We start from the raw sequence: 21,255 nt of genomic DNA on the forward strand, positions 1-21,255 counted from the left end.
AGCGTCTCTGTGTTTTACAACGCTTTCCCTCAGTTGCCCTTAACTCCACCAGACTAGCAGCAATATCAGTGCAAGCAACAGCTAAAACACAAACCTTGAAACCATAACTGGAGTAGCTATAAAAGCTAACCACGCCTGATAAATGCGGCGACATAAATTCCTCTTTCCCTGCAGGAAGAGTCAGTGAATTGAAAGACGTCCACTCTGTGTGCTTAGCATGCTGAACCACAAAGCCAACGGAGCGGAGATGTCTTGTTTTTCTGGTAAACAGATCTAGTGAACCAAAGCAGGAGAGTTTTCCCCGCAGGCCCCCTAGATAACATCTCCGTGTGCTGTGACCATCACATCACATCCTAACAAACCAAAGAATAACATCCTTCAGGACAGAACCTCTACTGAGTCGCTCTGTCTGCTCTCCTGTCATTCTTACTGTCTGCCTGTCTGTCTGATTGTTCCTCTGTCTTTGTGTGTTGCCTGTCCGATGTTTTTCATATCTGAAGTTCAAAATAGTTTCCCCTCCTGATACTTAAATGGAATGACATTGATGTTAAAACCACATTTACTGCACTTTTGTAACTATTAAATACAACTCAAACACTCAATACTAATTTAAAATGACCATATTTTTTTCAGTAGTGAGTTTAACTGTCCTAACACTAGGTCAGCCAAGCTGCTGCAAGAGCATAAATATTGTCTTGTGAATGAGCAAAGATTTTTTCATTGTAATGGCAATCCCGTTCACTTTTCACAGCATGAAGGATCAGAAAACATCACACTTATGTCACTAGGGAAGGAAAAAATTGGGACATTTTGAGCAGCTTGAAGACAGCCTGTCTGCTTGTCATGTTTGCCTTTCTGTCGGCTTGTATGCTTTAAAATCAGTGGGTTTTATGTGTGCATGTTTTTTTTTTTGTGATTGTCCATCTGCTCCCCTGTCTATATTTTCCTCACATCTCAATTTTAGTCCACTAAAAGTCAATCTTGATGTGTACCTGCTCTCTTTCTTGATCTGAGGTCATTAAAATGCATCTTCACAAGGTGGTTTTGCTTTTCCTGCAGGAATCTTGAAAGTATTCCAGACATGCCTGCATGCACACAGCCAAGCAGGCATCTGTTTACAGAGGAAGGCTGAATCGGCTTTCAGGACTGTGCCTTCACTTGCGTTTCAGTGTGTGTGAATGAGTGTATGTGTATGTAAGAAGGTAGGTAGTTAGGTTTCTCAGCTTCTAAATCGAGCGTGTCAAAGTACACCTGGAGATAAAGACATAGGAGGAGGGCCTGCTGATCTGTGAAAGCCATCCATCTATGTCCATCGTTCCATGGCTCATGCCCCGAAACTCCAGCATGGTTGGGGTTGAAAAATACCCATGTGTGTGTGTGTGTGTGTGTGTGTGTGATAGATGAGAGAGAGAGAGAGAGAGAGAGAGAGAGTGTGACAGAGAAAGAAAGACAAAGTGAGATTGGACGGGAGTTTTAAGGAAATGTACGTGCACAGTATGCATGACGTATATCCGTCACTGAGGTCAAAAAGAACACCAACAGTAGTGTTTATATGTGTGTATTTGTGGGTGCATCCCTACCTTGTAGGTTCGGCAGGAGGGGTTGAAAGCATTTGTTCCACAAACAAACAAGGTGTCATCATTTTGCTGCAGGAGGACTTTGATGAAATTGTGACACTCATCCTTCAGGGAGCGCAAGCCGGGAGAAGGAAAAAGAGAGAAAGAAGAAAGGAGGTCCATGTTGACATTTGTTTCTTTTATAATACACATTTTTTCACTGAAAGCCGCATGTGGTTTTTTTGAATGGGCTCTTTCTTTTCATTCTTTTGAAGAACAGCGTGAAGCGCTCTACAGAAAAGTGAAGTAAGAAGCATGCATAACCAACATCAGCATATAATCAAGAAATTTAGCATTTCCTCTTGGTACATTAAGACATGTTAACAGCAGATTTTAATTTGGCGTTCAGTGTCACATTAATAATGAAATCAATATTCACTTTGCACAGTTTTGTTAGAACTGTACAGTAAATCCAGAGAAGATACAATTATACTGACACTGATAGCAGAAGGTATATGAAGGTAGGGAGTGTGTTATTGCATCTGCAGAGTCTCCCGTGTTAATGTGTGTGTGTGTGTGTGTGTGAAAGAGAGAGACCGTGTTTAATTACATCTGTTACAGCTTGTCTATAATGTGTGATTCGCTAAAGAAGTGTTTTGTGAAGAATAGGGTGACATTTTTTCTATAAATGAATTTAAGGTGTAAGCAGAGACAATGCGGCATTAGTCAGTGTGTTTGATTGTGTGCGTTTTTCTCTACCTTGTGTTTCCCTTTCATTCTGCAAGTGTCCACGTCTGCCTGTCTGGACTTCCATGTCATTTTCTGGTAGATGGAAGTAGAGGAGAGGGTGAGAGACAGAGAGGGAGTAGGTCAGAAAGCAAACAAGATAAACATTGAGGTAGGAGAAGGAGCTCAATAACCAATCCATACTGTGATCAATAATCATCATCTGAGATTCTCTCTCATTGATTCCCCTCATGAGGCACACGCTCTGAGGTGAACTTTATTCCAAGTGCTGATTGGAGATCAGTTTACCTCCTTGAACTTCTAAATCTCTGCCAGAGAGGTGGAAATACGATACTGACCCTGGATCAGAACAGAGTCTGTCCAAGGACAGATCCTGTCTCAGAGCTGAGAGCTCGTTTCTGTGGATTGATAGGTTGGCTGGCCATCCTTACACACACACACACACACACACACACACACACACACACACACACACACACACACACACACACACACACAGCCTTGGCCTGTGGGTCAGTGCTACCCAATACCTGTCAGTCAACTACAAACACCCTCTTTCATTGTCACACACACTTATCAGTCAATGCTAAGTCATATCTGGTATCCAGCCATACATACACACACACACACACACACACACACACACACATATACATATATATAGACACACACACACACACACACCCCTCTCTGTCTCTGCCCTGTGTGGCCTGAGGGTCAGCACTGAGCCGCTGGTTCAGTCCACCGCGTACTCGCCGCGGTTGTACAACATGTTTGGAGCTCGGCCACTGATTAAAGACCCTCAGTCATCAATCAATCTGCGCGTCTCCCACCAGCCTTTCATCTGCAGCCTGCTCTCATTAAGACCCACTTGTCGGGCGATAACATTGAAGTGGATGAGGTGGAGGCATGGCGGGTTGTTGTATACACGGGAACGGCCTTGTTTGAATTCTGTTTGCATGCATTATGTTAAGGGCAAGTGATGCCAGTGAGGAGTGGTTGGAACGGTGGTTGGAATGAAATGGAGAGTGGGTTATTACAGCTGAGGGTCTATGTAAATATGAGGCGCTTTTTGAATAATCTGAAAATATACAATGAGCTCTTTTTCCCTTCTGGATCCCACTTGTCTTTTTCTCCCTACTGCAATTCATCTCATCTTACCATTCCCTCTCTTTCTGTCCTTTCCTCCCTCCCTTTTTCCTTCTTACGCTCTTCTATCCCCTCCTCTTCCTCCTTCTTCTTCCCTCCCTCACTTCCTCTACTGTCCTTTCAGTGACACCCATCAGATCTTCCACTGTCCCACTGATGAGCGTGGATGACGCAGGCGTTTTGCTAGCTATTGATTGGATAATCTTCTTAACAGGGTCACCATGGTGAGCGCGCCAAGCTCACACCGCTGAGCGGGTGAGTAAGACTGCTGGCAGGCACACATATATGCACACACACATACACCCACGTGTACACGTAAACACACAGTGGCACTCAGAGCCAGGTTATTAGGGTTACGTTGTCAATCACAGCACGCTGAGAACGACACGTCCTCAAGGAGACAGACGTCTCACTCACCTTACTGAAAAAGATCTCGTCACCGTTGGCAGTGTCTGTGTCCACCGTGTATATGTGATCCCTGCGAGCAATCGAGGGAGGGTGAAAGAGAGAGAGAGGGAGAGAGGGGGGTAGAGAGAGATTGAGAGAAAGGAGAGAGAGAGAGATGAGAAGATAAGAGGTCAGTCAGCAGCAGACAGTCAAAAATTCAACAAACAATAAACCCATTTCTTTTCTTCGCTCTGCTTTCCCCCTGAAGGCAGCAAACAACGTCAGAAAATAGGGCTTTGTATAAACTTTGTTCAAACTTCAAGAAATGACAATAAACAAAAGGAGGCTAGAGCTATTTGCTCTGTCAGACAGAAACAGTCAACAAAGGTTTAGAGCACTGTGGCGCAGGCCTGGGGACAAAAGCCTCTTTGTCCCAGAGAAAGGTCTTGAGGGGGGGTAAGGGAGGAGGGGAAGGTTGAGACGGGAGGTGCCAAGTCACTCAGAGCTGTTCAGGTCAATTAAGCCTAGTGTTTGAGCTACAGGAAATCTATACTAACACTCATTATAGCTCAGACAAGAAGACTTATGTGTGCTGGCCTGGAAATATACAGGCTTCTCTTTTATTACAAAGTCCAGCCATATAGGTCCCAGCAAGGCATATGGAAGACATAAAAACCCACAAGGGTTAACTACATCAGAGACAGACAAACCGGCTGGTTGACCAGGCATGTAGCTACACCTACTTACCGTGGAGAATTAGGGTGCAGACAGGGAGAGGGAGGGTGCAGCGGTGAAGGGGGTCGGGGGGTGGGGGGGGGGGGGTGGATGAAGGTGTAGAGATGGTGTGAGCGGAAGAGACAGAAAGAAAGAAGGATTTACCTCGTTTGAGGAGAGAACCAAAGGTGACCGTGCCAAACGATGTAACTGCTTTAATTTGTTGGAGATTAGCTGTTGAACGTGTTTTTAATCAAAGTGTGTAACAGTGGCATCGTCAGACTCACGGCTTAATTACGTTCCAGCTCCCCAACCTGCGCTCAGCCAGCCAGCCTGCCTTGCTCTCTCATTAACTAAATCTAATAAAGTCTTTGGAGGAACAGGCATCTTGAAATGAATCCACTTATATCGCTTTCCTGGGGGCCACCGCCATCTCCTCCAGGATAAAACCCAGTCTACTGTACATTATCAGCCACCATGCTTAAATTGAATAATTAATCTTTGAGAGCAGCTGAAATTAAGAAAACAGTGTTGCTCACAGCTCCGGTGAGCTCATGAACAAAATCTGTCAGTGAAATATTTGATTTGTTGTCTGTCGCTTCTCCCTCTTTCAATGTCGACAATGAAATTAAAGTCAAAAACGAAATTAAATTTTTGAAATTAAATGTCAAAATTATAACACATCACATGACTCTACAGTACACCGCGATTAACTCACCTCTGCAAACATTTTCGGCTATCCTGCCTTCTCAGAGTGGATATTGTTTACGGTTTCTGTATATACAACCCATTGATCAGTCATGTGACTTACAGATCATGACGTACCACAAACCATACAGGAGAATATATCATCATCTTTTTAAATGATTTACAAAATACTATATTTACTTTGAGATGACAAAGACACTTACAACAGATGTACAGATGACCATGAATACGAAACACATATTACTATAATATATAATATTACTGTTCATGCAGTACAAATACTACCACTCAAATCTCTATCTTTATGGACATCTACTAATTTCAAAGTCAATCTGCAGTTGACCTTAATACATACACTTCATCCCTCACTGAGTGTTGTTAAAAAAATTAAATAAATTTAAAAAATAATAATAAAAAATCCTGTTCTTTTGAAATCCACAGAAATCAAAATTTTCATTTAATATTTAGCCATGAAAAGAGAAAAGGAAAGAAGGAAGTCAACCTCAGGTCACTGAGATGCCTCCCATGTCCTTCCTATTTTCAAGTTCACTTGCATTAGCAAATGCCAGATGCTGACTGTCACTGTGCAGTCTGCCGTGACGTAAAAAATCGAGTGTTTCAGGCCAAAACCACAAACTCCACTGTAAAATGTTTTTCATTAAGGCTCTCCTTAGTCGCACTACTATTGCACTGCTCCAGCTAATTGATCTGGATTCAATTTCCAGGGTTCCTGAAGTGATTCTTTCACCTTGCTTCCAGTGTAACAGGATATGTAAAGGCCAAGAGGCTAAAGTAAACGTGATAATTAAAAATGGCAACTGTAATTTGTCAAACATAAAAAATAAAATCCATACCATCCCATATAAAATAGAGTAAAGACAGAGAAGAAGAACCATTTAAATGGATAAGAAAAATGACGGGTGATAACAGTGATGGATGATCTCACTATAATGTTCAGCTCTGTTACCTAAAGTTCAGCAACTTGTTCATTCAACTTCATTTATATCTTTATATTAAACTTCCAACTTTATATTAAAAAGACAAAACTAAATCAAAAGCTATTAAATCAGAGGATTACTTGGCGGATTTAGTGTAATCCCATGGGTTATTTTACTGCCTGCAATTTTAAAACAGCTCATGAGTAATGTGTAATTGACTGCTCCATAATTTTCGACAGTAACCTTCCCAGCTATCCTCCCTGTCTTGTGCCTCTCTTGTCCTGGTGCTGACAGCGTCCTCGAGGGCCGAGGCTTTCCAGCCGCAGGGTTTTTGGTTCCAGCAGAGATTAGAGGGATCCAAGCGATGAGGCGTCCCTCAAACATCCTGACTGGAGATAGAGGAGGACAATGGAGCGGCTGTGTCTGTGTCAACACCAGCTCTCCAAACACACACACATGTGCAACAACACCCCCACCCTTATCCCCCCTTACCCCTTACCCCAACATGCTCACACAAACACGCACATATGCGACCCTTCGATTCTTCACCACTGCACCTGAACTCATATTACAACATATTCACTTCCCCCTGGTGCGTGAGTCACGTCTATGTAACTTCACGGTGAAAAGGAGAGAGTGAAAAGCGGAGGCAGGGTCTTCAAGGACTACACTGGTGGTATTGTATGTTGTAGGTCATTAACTACAAATCAAAGACAGTTATTGCGCACCATTTTCCAAAGCAAACCTAAAGTTTTTAAATTGATGTCCTTGCTTCCAGGCAGCCAGTGGTTTCCATTTAATTAATAACCTTTGAAAATCAACTTGCAGAGAGTTGAAACCTTCTTGAAATACATGATCCATCACAGCCAAGATTTTTATTGCTTTTATTTCCAGGCGATATTACATTATTGTCACAAGGTACAATCTGACTTTTGACATTCTTTTCCAAAAAGCTTTGCATTGACAAACTGTTATTATTACTGGAAGTTATTGGATGATGAAAGTAGGGCTGCAACTAACAATTGTTTTCATGATTGATTAATCTGCCCATTATGATAATTGGTGATAATTTAGCTCATATTTTCCTGGCATGAAAAAGACAGCTGTACTGCCATAGTCTACTGACCCAGGAGCCTAAAGCCAAGGTCTGATTTCTGAGTTCCTGCCCGCTGAGCATATTTCAGACTAAACAACTGACCTGAGCAAAAGCTGCCGTCCTGCTGCGGCGGAAAGGTAGCAAAGAGTAATCACACAACCAAAATTTAATATGCAAAAGCCTGTTCCCATTTGCAATGAGCAGTTCACTGTGAATACAAAAATATGTGTTCTATTGTTTATTGTTTCCTAGTATAGAATCCATTTACACTACAGATGTACACAGTTACATTTTACTTGTAAACTTATTTATGAAAATGAAAAATGTTGTATCAGTGTTCCTCCACTTAATTTGCATACTATGTGGACTAATCCAGGCATTATAGATCAGGTATGTTCCAACAAATGAAGTTGGAACTCTTAATTTATACCAACTACAACGTGTGAGAAAAAGCTGTAATTTAAAAGCAATGCCAGCGTCATTTCATTTATTCTTTACCTCTTTGTCATGAATTTCACACATTATAATGAATGGTTTATTGTAATTTATTTATTTAATTTTATTAATATTTTTGTCATGCTTGAACACAGTTCCTATGTATGCCACAACCTGAGTTCTGTTTGTTTTATTTATTTATGTATTATATTTGTTTATATTTTGGCAAAATGGCACCATTAAAAGTGTGCCAAATTAATGCAATCAATGCATGGATGTACAGACAAATATTAGTCGTTGACTTTGATACTGAAGAAAATTTCAAAACAAGATGATTCTCAGGCAAGTTCTGGAGTTATAAGGAAAATCTTTTGCTGTGATTTCTAAGCTGATTTGTTGACGTTAATTCATGAGTGACATTGGAAACAATTAAATCCTCAGTGGAAAATGTAAGACACACTGAAACTAAAAATATGTGTAACATGTCTGTGTGTTTAGATTTGATTGAGTTACGACTCTAAGGAGTGTAATTTCTGAATGCTTTCGGGCGCCAAGGGTTCCAGACTCAAACTTACAGTCCAGTCAGAATTGGTCAAGTGTGACCAGGCCTCAAGTGACTTCATTTACTGAAATCCATCAGATGATGTTTTGCTGCATGTCATTACCTCTCAAACATGCTCTGAAGACAGCACAGTGAATGCTACACCAAACATAAGGCTCTATAGGGGCTGTGCTGTCAACGATGAAATTCAAAACACCGCCAAGATTCTGAGGAAAACGAAATAACGGAAGCCTTTGATAACCGATGGGTGCCGTCAATGTGAATCACTTGGCGTGGGCTTCGCATTTCCCGAAATTCAGCTGCAAAATTGTGTGAGTAGGACGGAAGGTATGCAAATATCCTCTTAGACACAAATATGGAGGCACTGTTAAAGGATGGGTACAGACAGAAAGAAAGAGCTGAAAGATGAAGGCTAGACAGTAGACCCAACTGAGCGCGGGCGAGAGTGTGAGATTGAGTGCAGCAGAGTGACATAGAGGGTCTCCATCGGACATGTAGCCATGCGTGGCCATGAGAACACAGGGGCTTTGTGTGGAAGAATGTCGTTTTCATAACAGCGCGTTTCTTTTGGGGTGACCGCAAGCCAGCTTGGTCCATCTGCTGGGTCTTTGTCAAATTATCTCGCACTCCAGCAGCAGAAAAGAGGGGAATGTGATTAGCATGCACCCCGCACCTTGTGCCACCACCCCTCTTTCCGCAAACTAAATGCCTACACGTCCACCCTCCCCTCCACCTCCCACCCTTTCTCCTCTCATCACCCTCTTCACCCATATTCCTCTCTCTTCATAACTGGATCATGGGTGGTAGACGAGGGCCCATTGTACATTGTTTTGGCTTTCACTGGTTCAAATCCTCTTCACAAAGTGGAAGGGAGGGAACTGGGGAAGCCAGCAGGCACCTTTGGGCTGTGAAGGGAGTTGTTGAAGCTCTGAATGGGCTGAGGGCATCAAGAGGCCCTCAGTGATGTGGTGGCATGAAATACAACAAGCCAGAGTTCACTCACCCCGAAGCTGAGGCAGGTTGTTCTTTTCGAAGGTTGAAGTTCTCATTACGGTTCTCTACATTCTCTCCACATTTCCTTTTGTGTGATTGTATATGGGTGTATGTGTGTGTTTTTTTGTGTGCAGCTGGGTCAGTAGGATGAGGGGTATGGTTTGAGTACACACACAATTAGGCCGGCATGCATAATAACTGCATAAAAGATGTGATTTTCGTTATATTTACTGATTCTAATTCATCCAGCAGTCCATTTTTTTTATTGCTAGTGAGCCCAGTGAGTAAGGGAATTACTAAGCTGAGCTCTCATATTAATAATTCTTGCTTTCAAGTTTGTTGTTTGAATTACTCTGTGCTCATGAATAAATAACTTGTGCACCGCAACCAATAAAACACATCATTAAGTAATACTGCTAACATTTTAACATATGGTAAATGGATGTCACAGATAGCACCATTTTGTTTTTAATGCACAACATCATAAGTTTATCCATGTATAGTGATTTAAGTGTACCTGATGGCAGCCAAAGCTGGCTAGTAGTGCTGAAACAACATGCAATGTAGCATCTCAGCTGTATGAAAACAAGGGGACAAGGACAAATGTAATGCCATAACCTAAAGGGTAGATATCAGTGACTGGATAGGTACGTCCCTACCAAAACACACCTCCTAAGCCTGCTCCTCTCTAACTAACCAGAGTAGCAACAACAACCTATAACTTAAGTTCCTGCTAATATGACAGTTATTCAAGCATGAATTAACCCAGCCAGGCTCTCTGATGTTGGATAAAAAGTTTGGATGAATTGCGAAAAACCTTTGGAGTAAGAAAGTATCTGACGGTACTTGCAGGGTTACATATCAACTAGAAACTTGCTCCAACTTTTAATTCAGGTGATTATGATTACTGGAGCTGCAAGCTTTGTTTCAGAGTGTGGACGTGGCTGGATGTCGCTGGTGCTGCGAGGAGAGGGAGAGGAGGCAACCGTGTAATCCCCATCATTAGTGGGTTTTAACAGGATTTGGTGCAGCTACAATAATGGAGACTCTAGTGGCCTCCACTGCGAGACCCAAAGAGACCCGACAGGGAAGAACAGCGGCCACAGAGACACAACTGTTCCAGAGGACTCAACTGAGAGAAGGTAATCGGGATTTTGACTCTAACTCTCTATGTGTGTGTTTCTTTGTGAGTGCTAACCACAAATTTTGGTCCCTCCACTCTCACACCGATCTTTCCCTCTGTCTCTGTCTTTCTCTCTCTCTATCTCTCTCCCACACACACACACACACACACACACATTCTCTCTCTGGTTCCCATGCTTGCCAGCCTCATAGAGGGGTGTAAACAGAGTGCGGTTGGTGTTACCATGGCAAACGCCGACAGAGGGCCGGGAATGGCGACTATGCCCTGCATGTGGAGAGACCTGGGGCATGCTTGCGAGGCAGGGTATACAGTAACACATTCACACACACACGCACGCACACACGCACGCACGCACGCACAATTATGTACGGACTGTGTGTCTCATTCTCTGCATGTGTCTCTTCCTCATGTTCTCAAACCTTACCCTAACCTCAAAGGGAAATTCCAGTTTCAAACAACCTGGGTTGCATTTGCATAGTTTTAGCCATCATTCCTATAACATTGTACTCCCTAAGTTTATTACTGAGATCAATGCAACATTGATGATGAGAATCCAGGTGAGACAAAAAACATGAACAGTGACAAGATCATACAGATCCCAACCCCGAAGACCCATGGTAGCTAAACTTATTTGGAAAAGAAAAGAAAATTGTTACCCAAACAGTCCGTTTTACATCCACACTCTGACTTCCTAGTTCAACTTTGCACACACAGTGAGCAATGAGAGATTATCACGAACATTTTGGGTGGGCTCCATTTGTGTTTTACCTCTTAATAAAGTGCTTTAGTGTGGATATTGTGGATAAACTGTTATCTCATTTACAGTCTGTCTAATCGTCCCGTCAAATTTTCCCCAGATCTCAGCAATCACACATCAGGGGAGTACACAGTGATCATAACTGATGGAAATGGCGACTAAGGTCCGGTACAGTTACAGCTGTACACACACATAAACACATTTATTCATTCACATACACACACACACACACACACACACACTCTGATACACATGCCACACACTCTGATACACATGCCACACACCAGATATTTTTTCCGCAGAGATCAGAATGATAAATCTCCCATTGCACTGTGATGAATTCCCTCTGAATGCTCTACATAGTGTACCCTGACCATGAAATATGGGCCGCTGGGACACGAATCCTCCTGTGTCCATCTCTCACTGCATCAAGAACACTTTATTGCTTTTACTGAACGTGACTCTGTTGCTAAACGCCTAGAACACACACAACAACAGACACACATAAACCACTGAGCTTGTACATGAAGAAGTTTTTATGTTCAGCACTTTAATATACAGTGGCTCAGGTCTCAGTTGTCATGGATAATGTATAGCTAATTCCTGCGATAAAAATGTATAAAACTGCAGCTTGATACAAGGTTGAATCTCATGGTCATCACTATGATTTCAGAAACAAACACCTATGTGCTACAATTTGTAAATAAAAACAACTTTCTCTGCATCTGTATGCGGAGATTGATTCAAAGAGGGTCTTGTTCGCAGAAAATCTGCTATGCATCCCTAATGTTAACAGCGGCTATTCAAGGAAGAGTGAGAGAAATCAACACTATACTCAGCCCAATGCCTGTCTTGTTAAAACTGAACTAACAAGAGGTTTTTTGACAGCAGTCTGATATGTTATCACGCTGTACTGTCAACCCAGCTAATGCACCTGATGGAAACTGAGTGATGGAATACGATTCAGAATATTAAGAAACTGAACCATTCATGTAGTGAATTCATAATCAGCATTAAATATATATGAGCCTAAGAGGCTTAATGATATTTTACACATATTAGAAAAGTCTAACAACCTCATCAACAGAGGCCATTTTGTTAATGGATGAAACAGGACTGCAAAAGGAGCATCTGATTCCACCAAATCAATACATTTCATTCAAGGCTCAAAACTGAGGATGAATTATCAATCACTGCATCTGTTGCTCTGCGTTCGTCCGTTGCCAAAAGATTTGACTCTTTCCCTCTATGGATTAGGCCACTTTTGTCTATTTACAGTTTCATCAGTTGCTATGTTTACATGCATCTCACAGTTTAAAAATCTTGTGATTTTATTGCCAGAGCCAAAACAGGAGCCAAAGGAGATTTAATACACTGAGCAGCCATTCAAAAAACAGCCTGAAACAGTGTTGGGCTTTGGACTACATTCACAGTGGCCATCTGCAAGCTGCTGCGCACCAAGAACTGAGGCTCATTGGTGTAGAGGCATGATGGCAAAGCTGCGTGATGCTGGCCCCAGAATAAACAAGTCATTTGACTGGACAACCATCATAAAAGCAACTATTGATGTAGCCTTTTTTTTTTCCTTTTTTTTTTTCCTGCACCATTGTTCGTTGTCTCGTAGCTCATGTCTTGCTGGGTTGGCTCGCTTTCACATTGATTTCTGAAGTGGTGATTGTCTTCGCTGTTTGCCTTCAACTGTATGTCATTCAACTTTTACATGTCTTTATCGATATCGTGTTAGTGCCGATGGATCTTTGTGCACGGGCCGTCATTTTGTGTCCATGTTATTGACTCCAACATTCTTCTGTGTGTCAGGATCAATGGCAGTCATCCGGCTCAGTCTAATCTGAGGCAGCCATTCCAGTTATTCAGGGGTCACATACCATGGCCATGTGTCAGAATTCCCGTCTGCTTTAAGCAAGTATGCAAGTGTGAGACCAACGCACCAGGTGACCTCGCAGATGCACACAGAAACACATGCATAACTCACTGCAGACGCGATCCAGGGCTGTAGCACCCGCGCCCACAGCCACAGCAACACATGTTCACCCTCCCTAATGTATAGATCTATACACACACATATCACACTCAAGAAATCACTTTTAAATCCCTTCGACAACTGGTCTGCATACTAAACTGGGCAACACACATCATCTCTCTCTCTCTCTCTCTCTCTCTCTCTCACACACCCCTCCAATAAAGCCTGTGTGTCTGCTGTCCCTCCCCTATCCCTCAGGCCACTGCCACCCCATGTGGAGCAGGTGGGCGACAGACAGACCAAAGCCTCTGGTGATCCACACACACACACACACACACACACACACCCACACACACACACACACACACACACACACACACACACACACACACACACACACACAGTCTCTCTTTCGCTCCGTTTCCTTTTCTCATTCTCCCTACACCTCGTCCTAATGACCAAAGATATGTTAAAAAGCTGAGCCACTTAAAACAGCAGCCTCCCACAGCCACTTAATTTGACATGCTTGGGAGGAAAACAAAGAAAGACCCCTATTGTGGCTTTCAACAGTATCCAATCAAGCCTGCCACTCAATTAGCCATGGATGGAAAAGAACAAGCAGATAAGGATCTTTTCTATTAACACCTTTTCAATGCTGACTTCATGTTTACTGCACATTCAAGCCTCCGTTGCAGGTAAGCCTGCCTGTTGATGCTTTGGTCACGGACATGACTGATGCTACAGTGTCACGAAGCAACGTGAACATATTCTGAAATACAGATGAGTGAGAACAAAATAATCAATGTTGGTTTTCTCCATGGCTCCAGATGGTGTAATTGAGCTTTATTATCTCAGAAAGTTGAGTCACACAAAAATAAACACACAGGTGAGAAAAAACATTGGCAGATGGACAGAAAGCAATAAAGGTAGGTGACAGACAAGGGGGAAAAAAACTGCCAGACAAAGAAACAAAGAGCTCTAAAAATCGATTTGCGAGGGCAACTGAGCTGCCAACAAATAAAGAATCTAAACTTCTGTAATGGTCCCGTATTGCTGTTTATCGACTATGTGGATTACAGCTGTTTGGATGGTGCCTTTAGACCCCAAATGTGGATTATATCAAGTAGCCTTTTCCAAAAAATTGGGAACTCTTTTCTTTGATATTAGTGTTTAATTCATCTGCAGTTTATCATCTGTCTGGGGGTGTGTGTTTGCGTGTGTTCGTATGTCTGCCTGGATGTTTAAAAAAACAAAACTGGGCACAAGTCTTCAGGGACATTGTTGGAGGTGAAAGGGGTTTTGGCAGACGGTGAGCCAAAAATAGAAAACAACACAGAGGTAATGAAAGAAAAAGTCCAGACTGCTTTAAAGTCTCAGGATTTTGCTCTGAATTAGTCCCTCTGGATTCTCCAAACTTTAGAAGAAAACAGCACAGCAGGGCTCCAAAGTTCAGTTCGATAGCCTGACTGCCTTGGATCTCACAGCCCTCAGCCATTATCGAGTTAAAACAGGATCACATGTTGACAATCCCCAACTGGCAACAACTGATGAGACTCATGCAAAGCTGAAAGTCAACTTCAGTCAGCAACTGTAATATGAGAAATATGATGATAAAGGAATTAATAATCCTGGTGGAGCCACACTTGCTCAGTTTGACTAATCCCACTCTACAGTGGCCTGTACTTTTCATCTCACAGTCGTAAAACTTGCAGCAATTTGAAATGTCTTCTTGAATTTATGCCTCTCTGTCTGAAATAGCAACTGTATTTGAGGATGTCCTGGGTGTGGAGAAAACACATGTTCATCAAAACTCTGAGCAAACAGCTATTATCACCCACCTGGCAGCAATGTATAACGTCCTGTTCATGATCATGATGAGCTGGATGTCCAGTTTGTGCCGCTGCGTGTTGTTCCTGCCAGGTTTGTGGCCTACAAACGCTGGATACTGCTTTGTGTCTGCAAGGACATGAAACAGGACAGAAAATTAATCCGCTGCATGTGTTAACCTTACATAACTGTAGTAACTGTATTAATAGCCTCTGGATTTTTGGAATTCATGAATTTGACAGCTTATATCAAGTGTCTAATGGGTTTTAGGCCGAATATCAGCCCATGTGTCTTAGCTGGATGAGAACACGCCAACACCACAGCTGCTGGCAGAGCTCCTCCAGCGACCATAAATTGTAGGCTAAAAACGTGCTGCGCTGTACCATGCAATCGTTGTATTGTTAGTGGCTTTGAGTGAAAGCGCTTGGTTTGAATAAACAGTCTGATAGAGGAGTCTATGTGAGGCTGGCTGGCCTGCGTTTCAGCTCTCCTGGCCAGGAGATACATCGTCACGCCCAGAGAGAGCAGAACGGGACAGGACAGAGGGAGAAACACAGAGAGAAACAATGACCGTATCTTTATAGCCTGCCACAGTGCTAACACTATCACACACAGCATTAGGAGTCCAACAGAAAAATAGCGGATTATCCTTTGATGTGGGGTGGGCTCCGTTTCAAATGCTGCTGCTTTAAGTCCTTGGTTTTAGTGTGTGTGTAGAGGGCCTATCCTTGGGCGCCAAATTACGCTCCATGCTTTCAAAATGCACTCAGTGTACGAGGAGGTGGGGGTTGCAAAGGAAGCAAGGGGTTGAGAGGGATGTGGAGGAGCAAAAGGATAGAACAAGTGAGAGAGATACAGAGAGCGGGACTTGCTTAGTGGAGGATAAAGAGGAGAGGGCAGGGAGAGAGAGCGAGGAAGGACTTGTGATGAGAGGAGGGAGAGTGCCTAAAAAAGAGGAAAGAAAAGGAAGAAAGAGGGATGTACTTACAGTTGCCGTGTGAGATGCTAATAGGCTCGCTGTCTTCGGGGAAGCCCGCCCCGGCTATTTGCAGTAGCGTGAAGTAGAGTAACAAGGCCTCTGACCTCATGGTCGCACCAACACTGCTGCTGCTGCTGCTGCTGCTGCTGCTGCTGCTGCTGCTGCTGCTGCTGCTGCTGGTCCTCTGCTACAGTTTTACCTCAGCCTGTACAAAGAAAGAGAGATGTGGTAGACAGGGAGGAGAGGGAGGCGATCGAGAGGGATGGAGGGAAGAAATGGGGAAGGCAGGAGAAAAAGAAAGAAAAAAAGTTTGTCAAACAAATCTGTTTTCACCTGGCTGCCGCCTCAATTATTTTCCCTCCTCGCTTTCTGCATTCTTTGTGTGAAACAAAGAAACGCCAAAGTTAGGACGGGGGGGGAGTTTGCCGAACAAATTCAAGTCCACCTGAATTAGCTGTTTGTGCATTTTGCACGGCCCGTTGCAATCTGTCACAGATATATTTATATATGCATTTTCGATGACTCAAGTGAGCCGCGTTGCAAGCGAAACAGAATTAATTGGATTAGGCTGGTAATATGCGTCATAGATCGATGTCAGGCAGAGAAGATCTCTGAGCTTCTCCCTCTCTCCCTCTCTCTCCCCCTCATGACAGGGTCTTAGTGAAGTGGGAGGGCTCTTGTTGAGATCAGCCTGCTGTAAAGTAGAAACGGTACCTGGAGATGGAGCGGGATGGCATGGCAAGTACCTAATTTCCCCACTTGTCAGTCAACTGTAAGGGTAACAAGCCCACATCCTAAATCCTACCACAGGCCAAATCTGTGCATCAGTATGAGCCACCTGGAGGCTTGTACTTTCCCTTCTTTCCTCTTCATCTCTTTTCTCATTGCTCTTAGTCCACCTTAAAAACTAACTGTTGACTCACTCGGTTGGTGTAAAGACCTTCCATTTGAATGCTGAACCTCAATGCTTTTTTGTCTTGGTTATTTACCTTTAAATCCTGAAAAACACATTGTCCTCAACAATGTAATTCCCTTATGTAATGTATATGTTCCCACTGAAGTGGATGTTATAGCAGATGCCCTAAATTGTGTTGATCTAATATTTTCATTGCACAAACCGCAGCAACTGAGCTTTTCATACTGCAGTTTGTGGCAACAAATTACACCCATAAATCATCCAAGACAATTATTGCGTCTGTAATCTAATCAAGAATAAAGCATTTAATTTGCATAAAGCACCTTCTTATGTTTTTTTTTTTTTCTCTAGCTGAAGCTGCAGGGGTGAGATGTTGCCGGGTAGATAAAGTAAGGGGATCCTTCAGGGATGAAGAATTGAATAAAATCGGCGATTTCATTTGCTCCTGTCTGATAAAAGTTGTTTATCCCACGCTGTATTTTCATTCGCTATTGTATGTCCGAGGGGGAACGAAAATGGGGGGAGGAAGGAGGGAGAAAGAGAGAGAGAAGGGGAATTACTTTCTCTTCTCTTTGTCATGTCTCCCTCTCTCTCTCCCTCTCTCCATGCTCCCGTGAATCTCATTCAGGAGAGGAATGAAAACACTATTCACTTGGAGAATCACTTTAACACTGAGGAGAATACCAATACTAAAGCCTGGATACGACCTTGATCTCACAGGCCGCTCTGTTCCACTCCCTCCTTCCTCCCTCCTTGGCCTACTCCTCTTATCCTTACACTGTTTGTTTGTTTTTTTTCCTCCCACCTCATTCCATGTTTTTTTGAAAAGAAAAATACTAAAATGCATTTTCCCTCACCCTCACCTTCATCATGCGGCGAGGTTGACTGAGCTGCACTCTGACTGTGCCCAAATTGTAAATAAAAATTGGCTTTGTCCTCTCTCTATACAGTACAGTAAACCTCTGTGGAGGACTGAAATGTGTGTTTCTCCTGAACCTTGACCCGGAAGTGCTCCAGTAATTGACTGATTGATGAGCAGGAAGTGGCATGAGGCAGGGAGGTTAGCCCTTAGGGAGCTAATACAGTGAACGACAGATGGAGGTTGTACTGAGCAAGAAAGGAAGATGTGATCTGGCTCTGTACTAAGAGTCTAATAAATGGAAATGATTCAGTAATGATATTTTTAGACAGGGCCTGATTATGTCAGAATCAAATGAAAAACTGCTTCTTTTCCTTATGAATGTCGATGCTGTAGTGTTATTGTTTGCTGAAGTTAATCTCAGGAGATTAATCATACTCTAGACATTTCTCTCGCACGTGCTGAGAAACAGTAGCTGCTGAAGGCGAGGCAAGGCACATCCTCCATCTATATCAATGGGGTGTAACAGGATGCTAAAAACTGTTAGTCAAACCATCTCACACTGCCTCCTGTGATACACAAAATAAATTGAGCACAAAATGACTTAAGTGAAACCCCTAAGCCTTCCAGTGGCCCTTTCATTACGAGCTGCCACACATGAGTAACAGGAGGGAGCGAGACACAGTGTGTCTTTACTGAATTACACTCTTTTTGTGGAAGAGCAAATTGCTTCCGTGTGTGTGTGTGCGTGTGGATCAGAATCCAGGAATCGAGCCTTAAACATGTGCTCAAACTCCAGCAATAAATGACCTACTACCAAAAACCACACTTGCGCAGGTGGAAGTGTGTGGATTTCCTCTCTTATAAAAGCTCTCCTTGAAAAACAACCAAGAGAAGACATAAAGAGTAACCGTGGAGCCCTGTGCCTCCTCCTCAGGCTTTTAATAGATAATAACATTTTGAGAACCTTAGCTGCTATTCCCTTAAATCCCCCGCACACTTTCAATGATAGAGTAGGTGGTTGTGAGTGTGCATAAGTGTGTTGGTGTGTGTGTGTGTGTGTGTGTGTGTGTGTGTGTGTGTGTGTGTGTGTGTGTGTAAAGCAGAGAGGGTAGTGAGGGGAGAGTTAATCAAGCTGGATGCTGGCAGGAGGCCACCAGCAGGTAATAAAAACACAAGGACCCCCCAGAATCCCTCTGCATACCCCACCATCTTATGAATAATATACCGACAACTGTACATGCACGCACGCACACACATGCTCTCTCTCACACACTCACTCACACACTCACTCACACACACACACACATACACACACTAAAACAATCAGTCACCTTGTATCCTCGCAAGAAGAAAATACTCAGCTATAAGCAGAAAACTTGAATAAAACACTGATGAACTTAAACATGAACAAATATATAAACAAATTCTTACAACTCTAGGCGGACAAACAATCCCCAACACACAGACGGACACACACAGACGGACACACACATCCACTTTCTCTACCAAGACTGAGCAGCCCCATGGGAGCAGCCAACCCAAACTGCATTAGCTTTAACAATAAACATATTATTAGGCCTAATGATGTTATTGCTTAGCTATGGGTCCTCGCAGTTAAAACATACACACAATAACACTCATTTATTAGCGTGACAAGGTCAGCCACAGTGGGCTTCAGGTGAGGAAAAGGAAGCTACCTGACATTTAGCTACACGTTTAGTTTCCATGCACAAACACACAGAAAACACACATCATGCAGCATGGTTGGGCAGATTTTCACAAATACACACATACACACACACACACACACATACAAACGCACAACTAGTTAATCTTGAGAAGGTCCCAGCTATTCATCCCCTGAAGGCCCCCACTGTGCCAGCCATCAAACTGTGCAATGAAGTGCGAGACTGCCCTTTAATTACCTCAGAGCAGACCTGTGGATGATGGAAAAACAGCATCAGTCATTTCAGAAAAATGCCCAAAACAACATAGGTTTACACCCTAACCTAAACGTGATACTAATTTTAACCAGAACTGTAATCTTTCCCTAACCATGACCAAAAGCTAACAAAGTCTTAGCCATAGCGATGTAAGATGAGATAATGCTTATGCATCATTCAGTAGGGCAGTTGAAAACAACTTAAAGGACTTAAAGGTCTTTACTGCTTGCTTCATAGCCATCAGTCTGTACATATTTTGAATGGCTGCTATGAATATAAGTGGCTTTACATAGCACAGCTGTGTAGAATAGTTACCCTTAAGGACATAAATAAGATTGTACGCTGTGGGTTCAGAAATTGCTGTGCGACGTGATCAAATTGTGTAATCGGGACTATGATGTATTAAAGCATGTCACTGTCAAACGCTTGTTGGTTAAGAAGTGGGTTTTTGATCATGGACCAGTCAGGGGGAAGAGGAAGCGCTCCATATGAAGGTTATAAACTGGCAGCTTCTTGTAAATGCTGTCTGACAGCTTTGGTATGAGTGCAGCCTGCTTGTGTTTATATTTGGCAGTCTGGGTAATGTCCACAGATTGGTGCTGAAGGTTTTGCAGATGACAGGGATGCCAAAGAGAAGGGGTAGCTTACTGGCAATGTGTTGTTACATGTCTACGCGTCATTGTCACTAGCCACCACATTTGGAGGAGGTCCTGCTAATTGTCTAACAGAGGATGCAAGCAGGATACCGCACAGAATACATGTTTGGCTTTTTGCATCAGTTCGGGAATTCTGTGTCGTAATTCAAGTTTTTGTTTAACTGAATTATGAGGAAACATATTTGATCCTGTTATTCTTGATAATCCACAGACCTCACAGTTTTCACAAGGACTATTTCTATTAAAAAAAGCAGTTCCAAAGAAAACTATTCACAGATATGTGGACTACCCAGACACTTTTTACCTGAAATACAATTTATTATTGAATTTTTCAAGTCATTTTTTTTTATCCAGTGAGCAATTTGAGTCACCTGCATTGTGTTTGGGTGGAGGTTAAAAAAAAAAAAAAAAAACTAAGTGAAGGAGAGTTTACAACCTTGATAACAATCAAAACTAACTACACGCCTCCATATTTCAGAGATGAACCGCCCCTTTAAACATGAATAAAAGTAGTTAAAAGGGTGCCTGAGAGAGAAGAGTATTTTGTTTGTGTGTTGCTTCTCCAGTTGCTTTTCATGGTTGCTGGAACTGAATAAAAGCCAAAGTGATTTTACAAGCGCATGAATGACAGCGGGGTAATTCCAGCAACTTCAGAAGTTGCTGCTGTGTGACAATCTCACAGCGTTACAGAGCAGAAACAGACCTTACACGCGGGTGTGAACACAGCACCCCCGACACCAGACCACACTAAAACTATACACTTTTACAACTCAGCCACATAAATACCATATTGCTAAACCTAACAGGGCTTCAGACCACACCTGTTCTCTGGCTTGCTGGAGGAAATGGTGTTTGGGGTGAGGTGTGAAAGTAGAAGAGATGACGACCAAGCAGAGAAGGTTGAA

General features: G+C 42.8%; 1 protein-coding gene across 2 annotated transcripts in view; it reads right to left on the reverse strand.

Moving 5' to 3' along the window:
- The window catches only part of sema6a (semaphorin 6A), a 58,076-nt gene extending 41,955 nt beyond the window's left edge, over positions 1-16,121 (reverse strand). For both annotated transcript variants that reach the window (XM_022757693.1, XM_022757692.1), the window contains exons 1-5: positions 15,983-16,121; positions 15,006-15,123; positions 3,870-3,930; positions 2,316-2,378; positions 1,581-1,682 (exon numbers count right to left, since the gene is read on the reverse strand). In XM_022757693.1, coding sequence (XP_022613414.1) covers positions 1,581-1,682; positions 2,316-2,378; positions 3,870-3,930; positions 15,006-15,123; positions 15,983-16,082 — 444 coding nt within the window. In that variant the 5' untranslated portion in view covers positions 16,083-16,121. The remainder of the gene's footprint in view (positions 1-1,580; positions 1,683-2,315; positions 2,379-3,869; positions 3,931-15,005; positions 15,124-15,982) is intronic.
- Positions 16,122-21,255: the final 5,134 nt, after the last annotated feature.

Source organism: Seriola dumerili, unplaced genomic scaffold (assembly GCF_002260705.1).
Source record: "Seriola dumerili isolate Sdu_G_001 unplaced genomic scaffold, Sdu_1.0 BDQW01000290.1, whole genome shotgun sequence".
In the NCBI taxonomy this organism is placed as follows: Eukaryota; Metazoa; Chordata; class Actinopteri; order Carangiformes; family Carangidae; genus Seriola; species Seriola dumerili.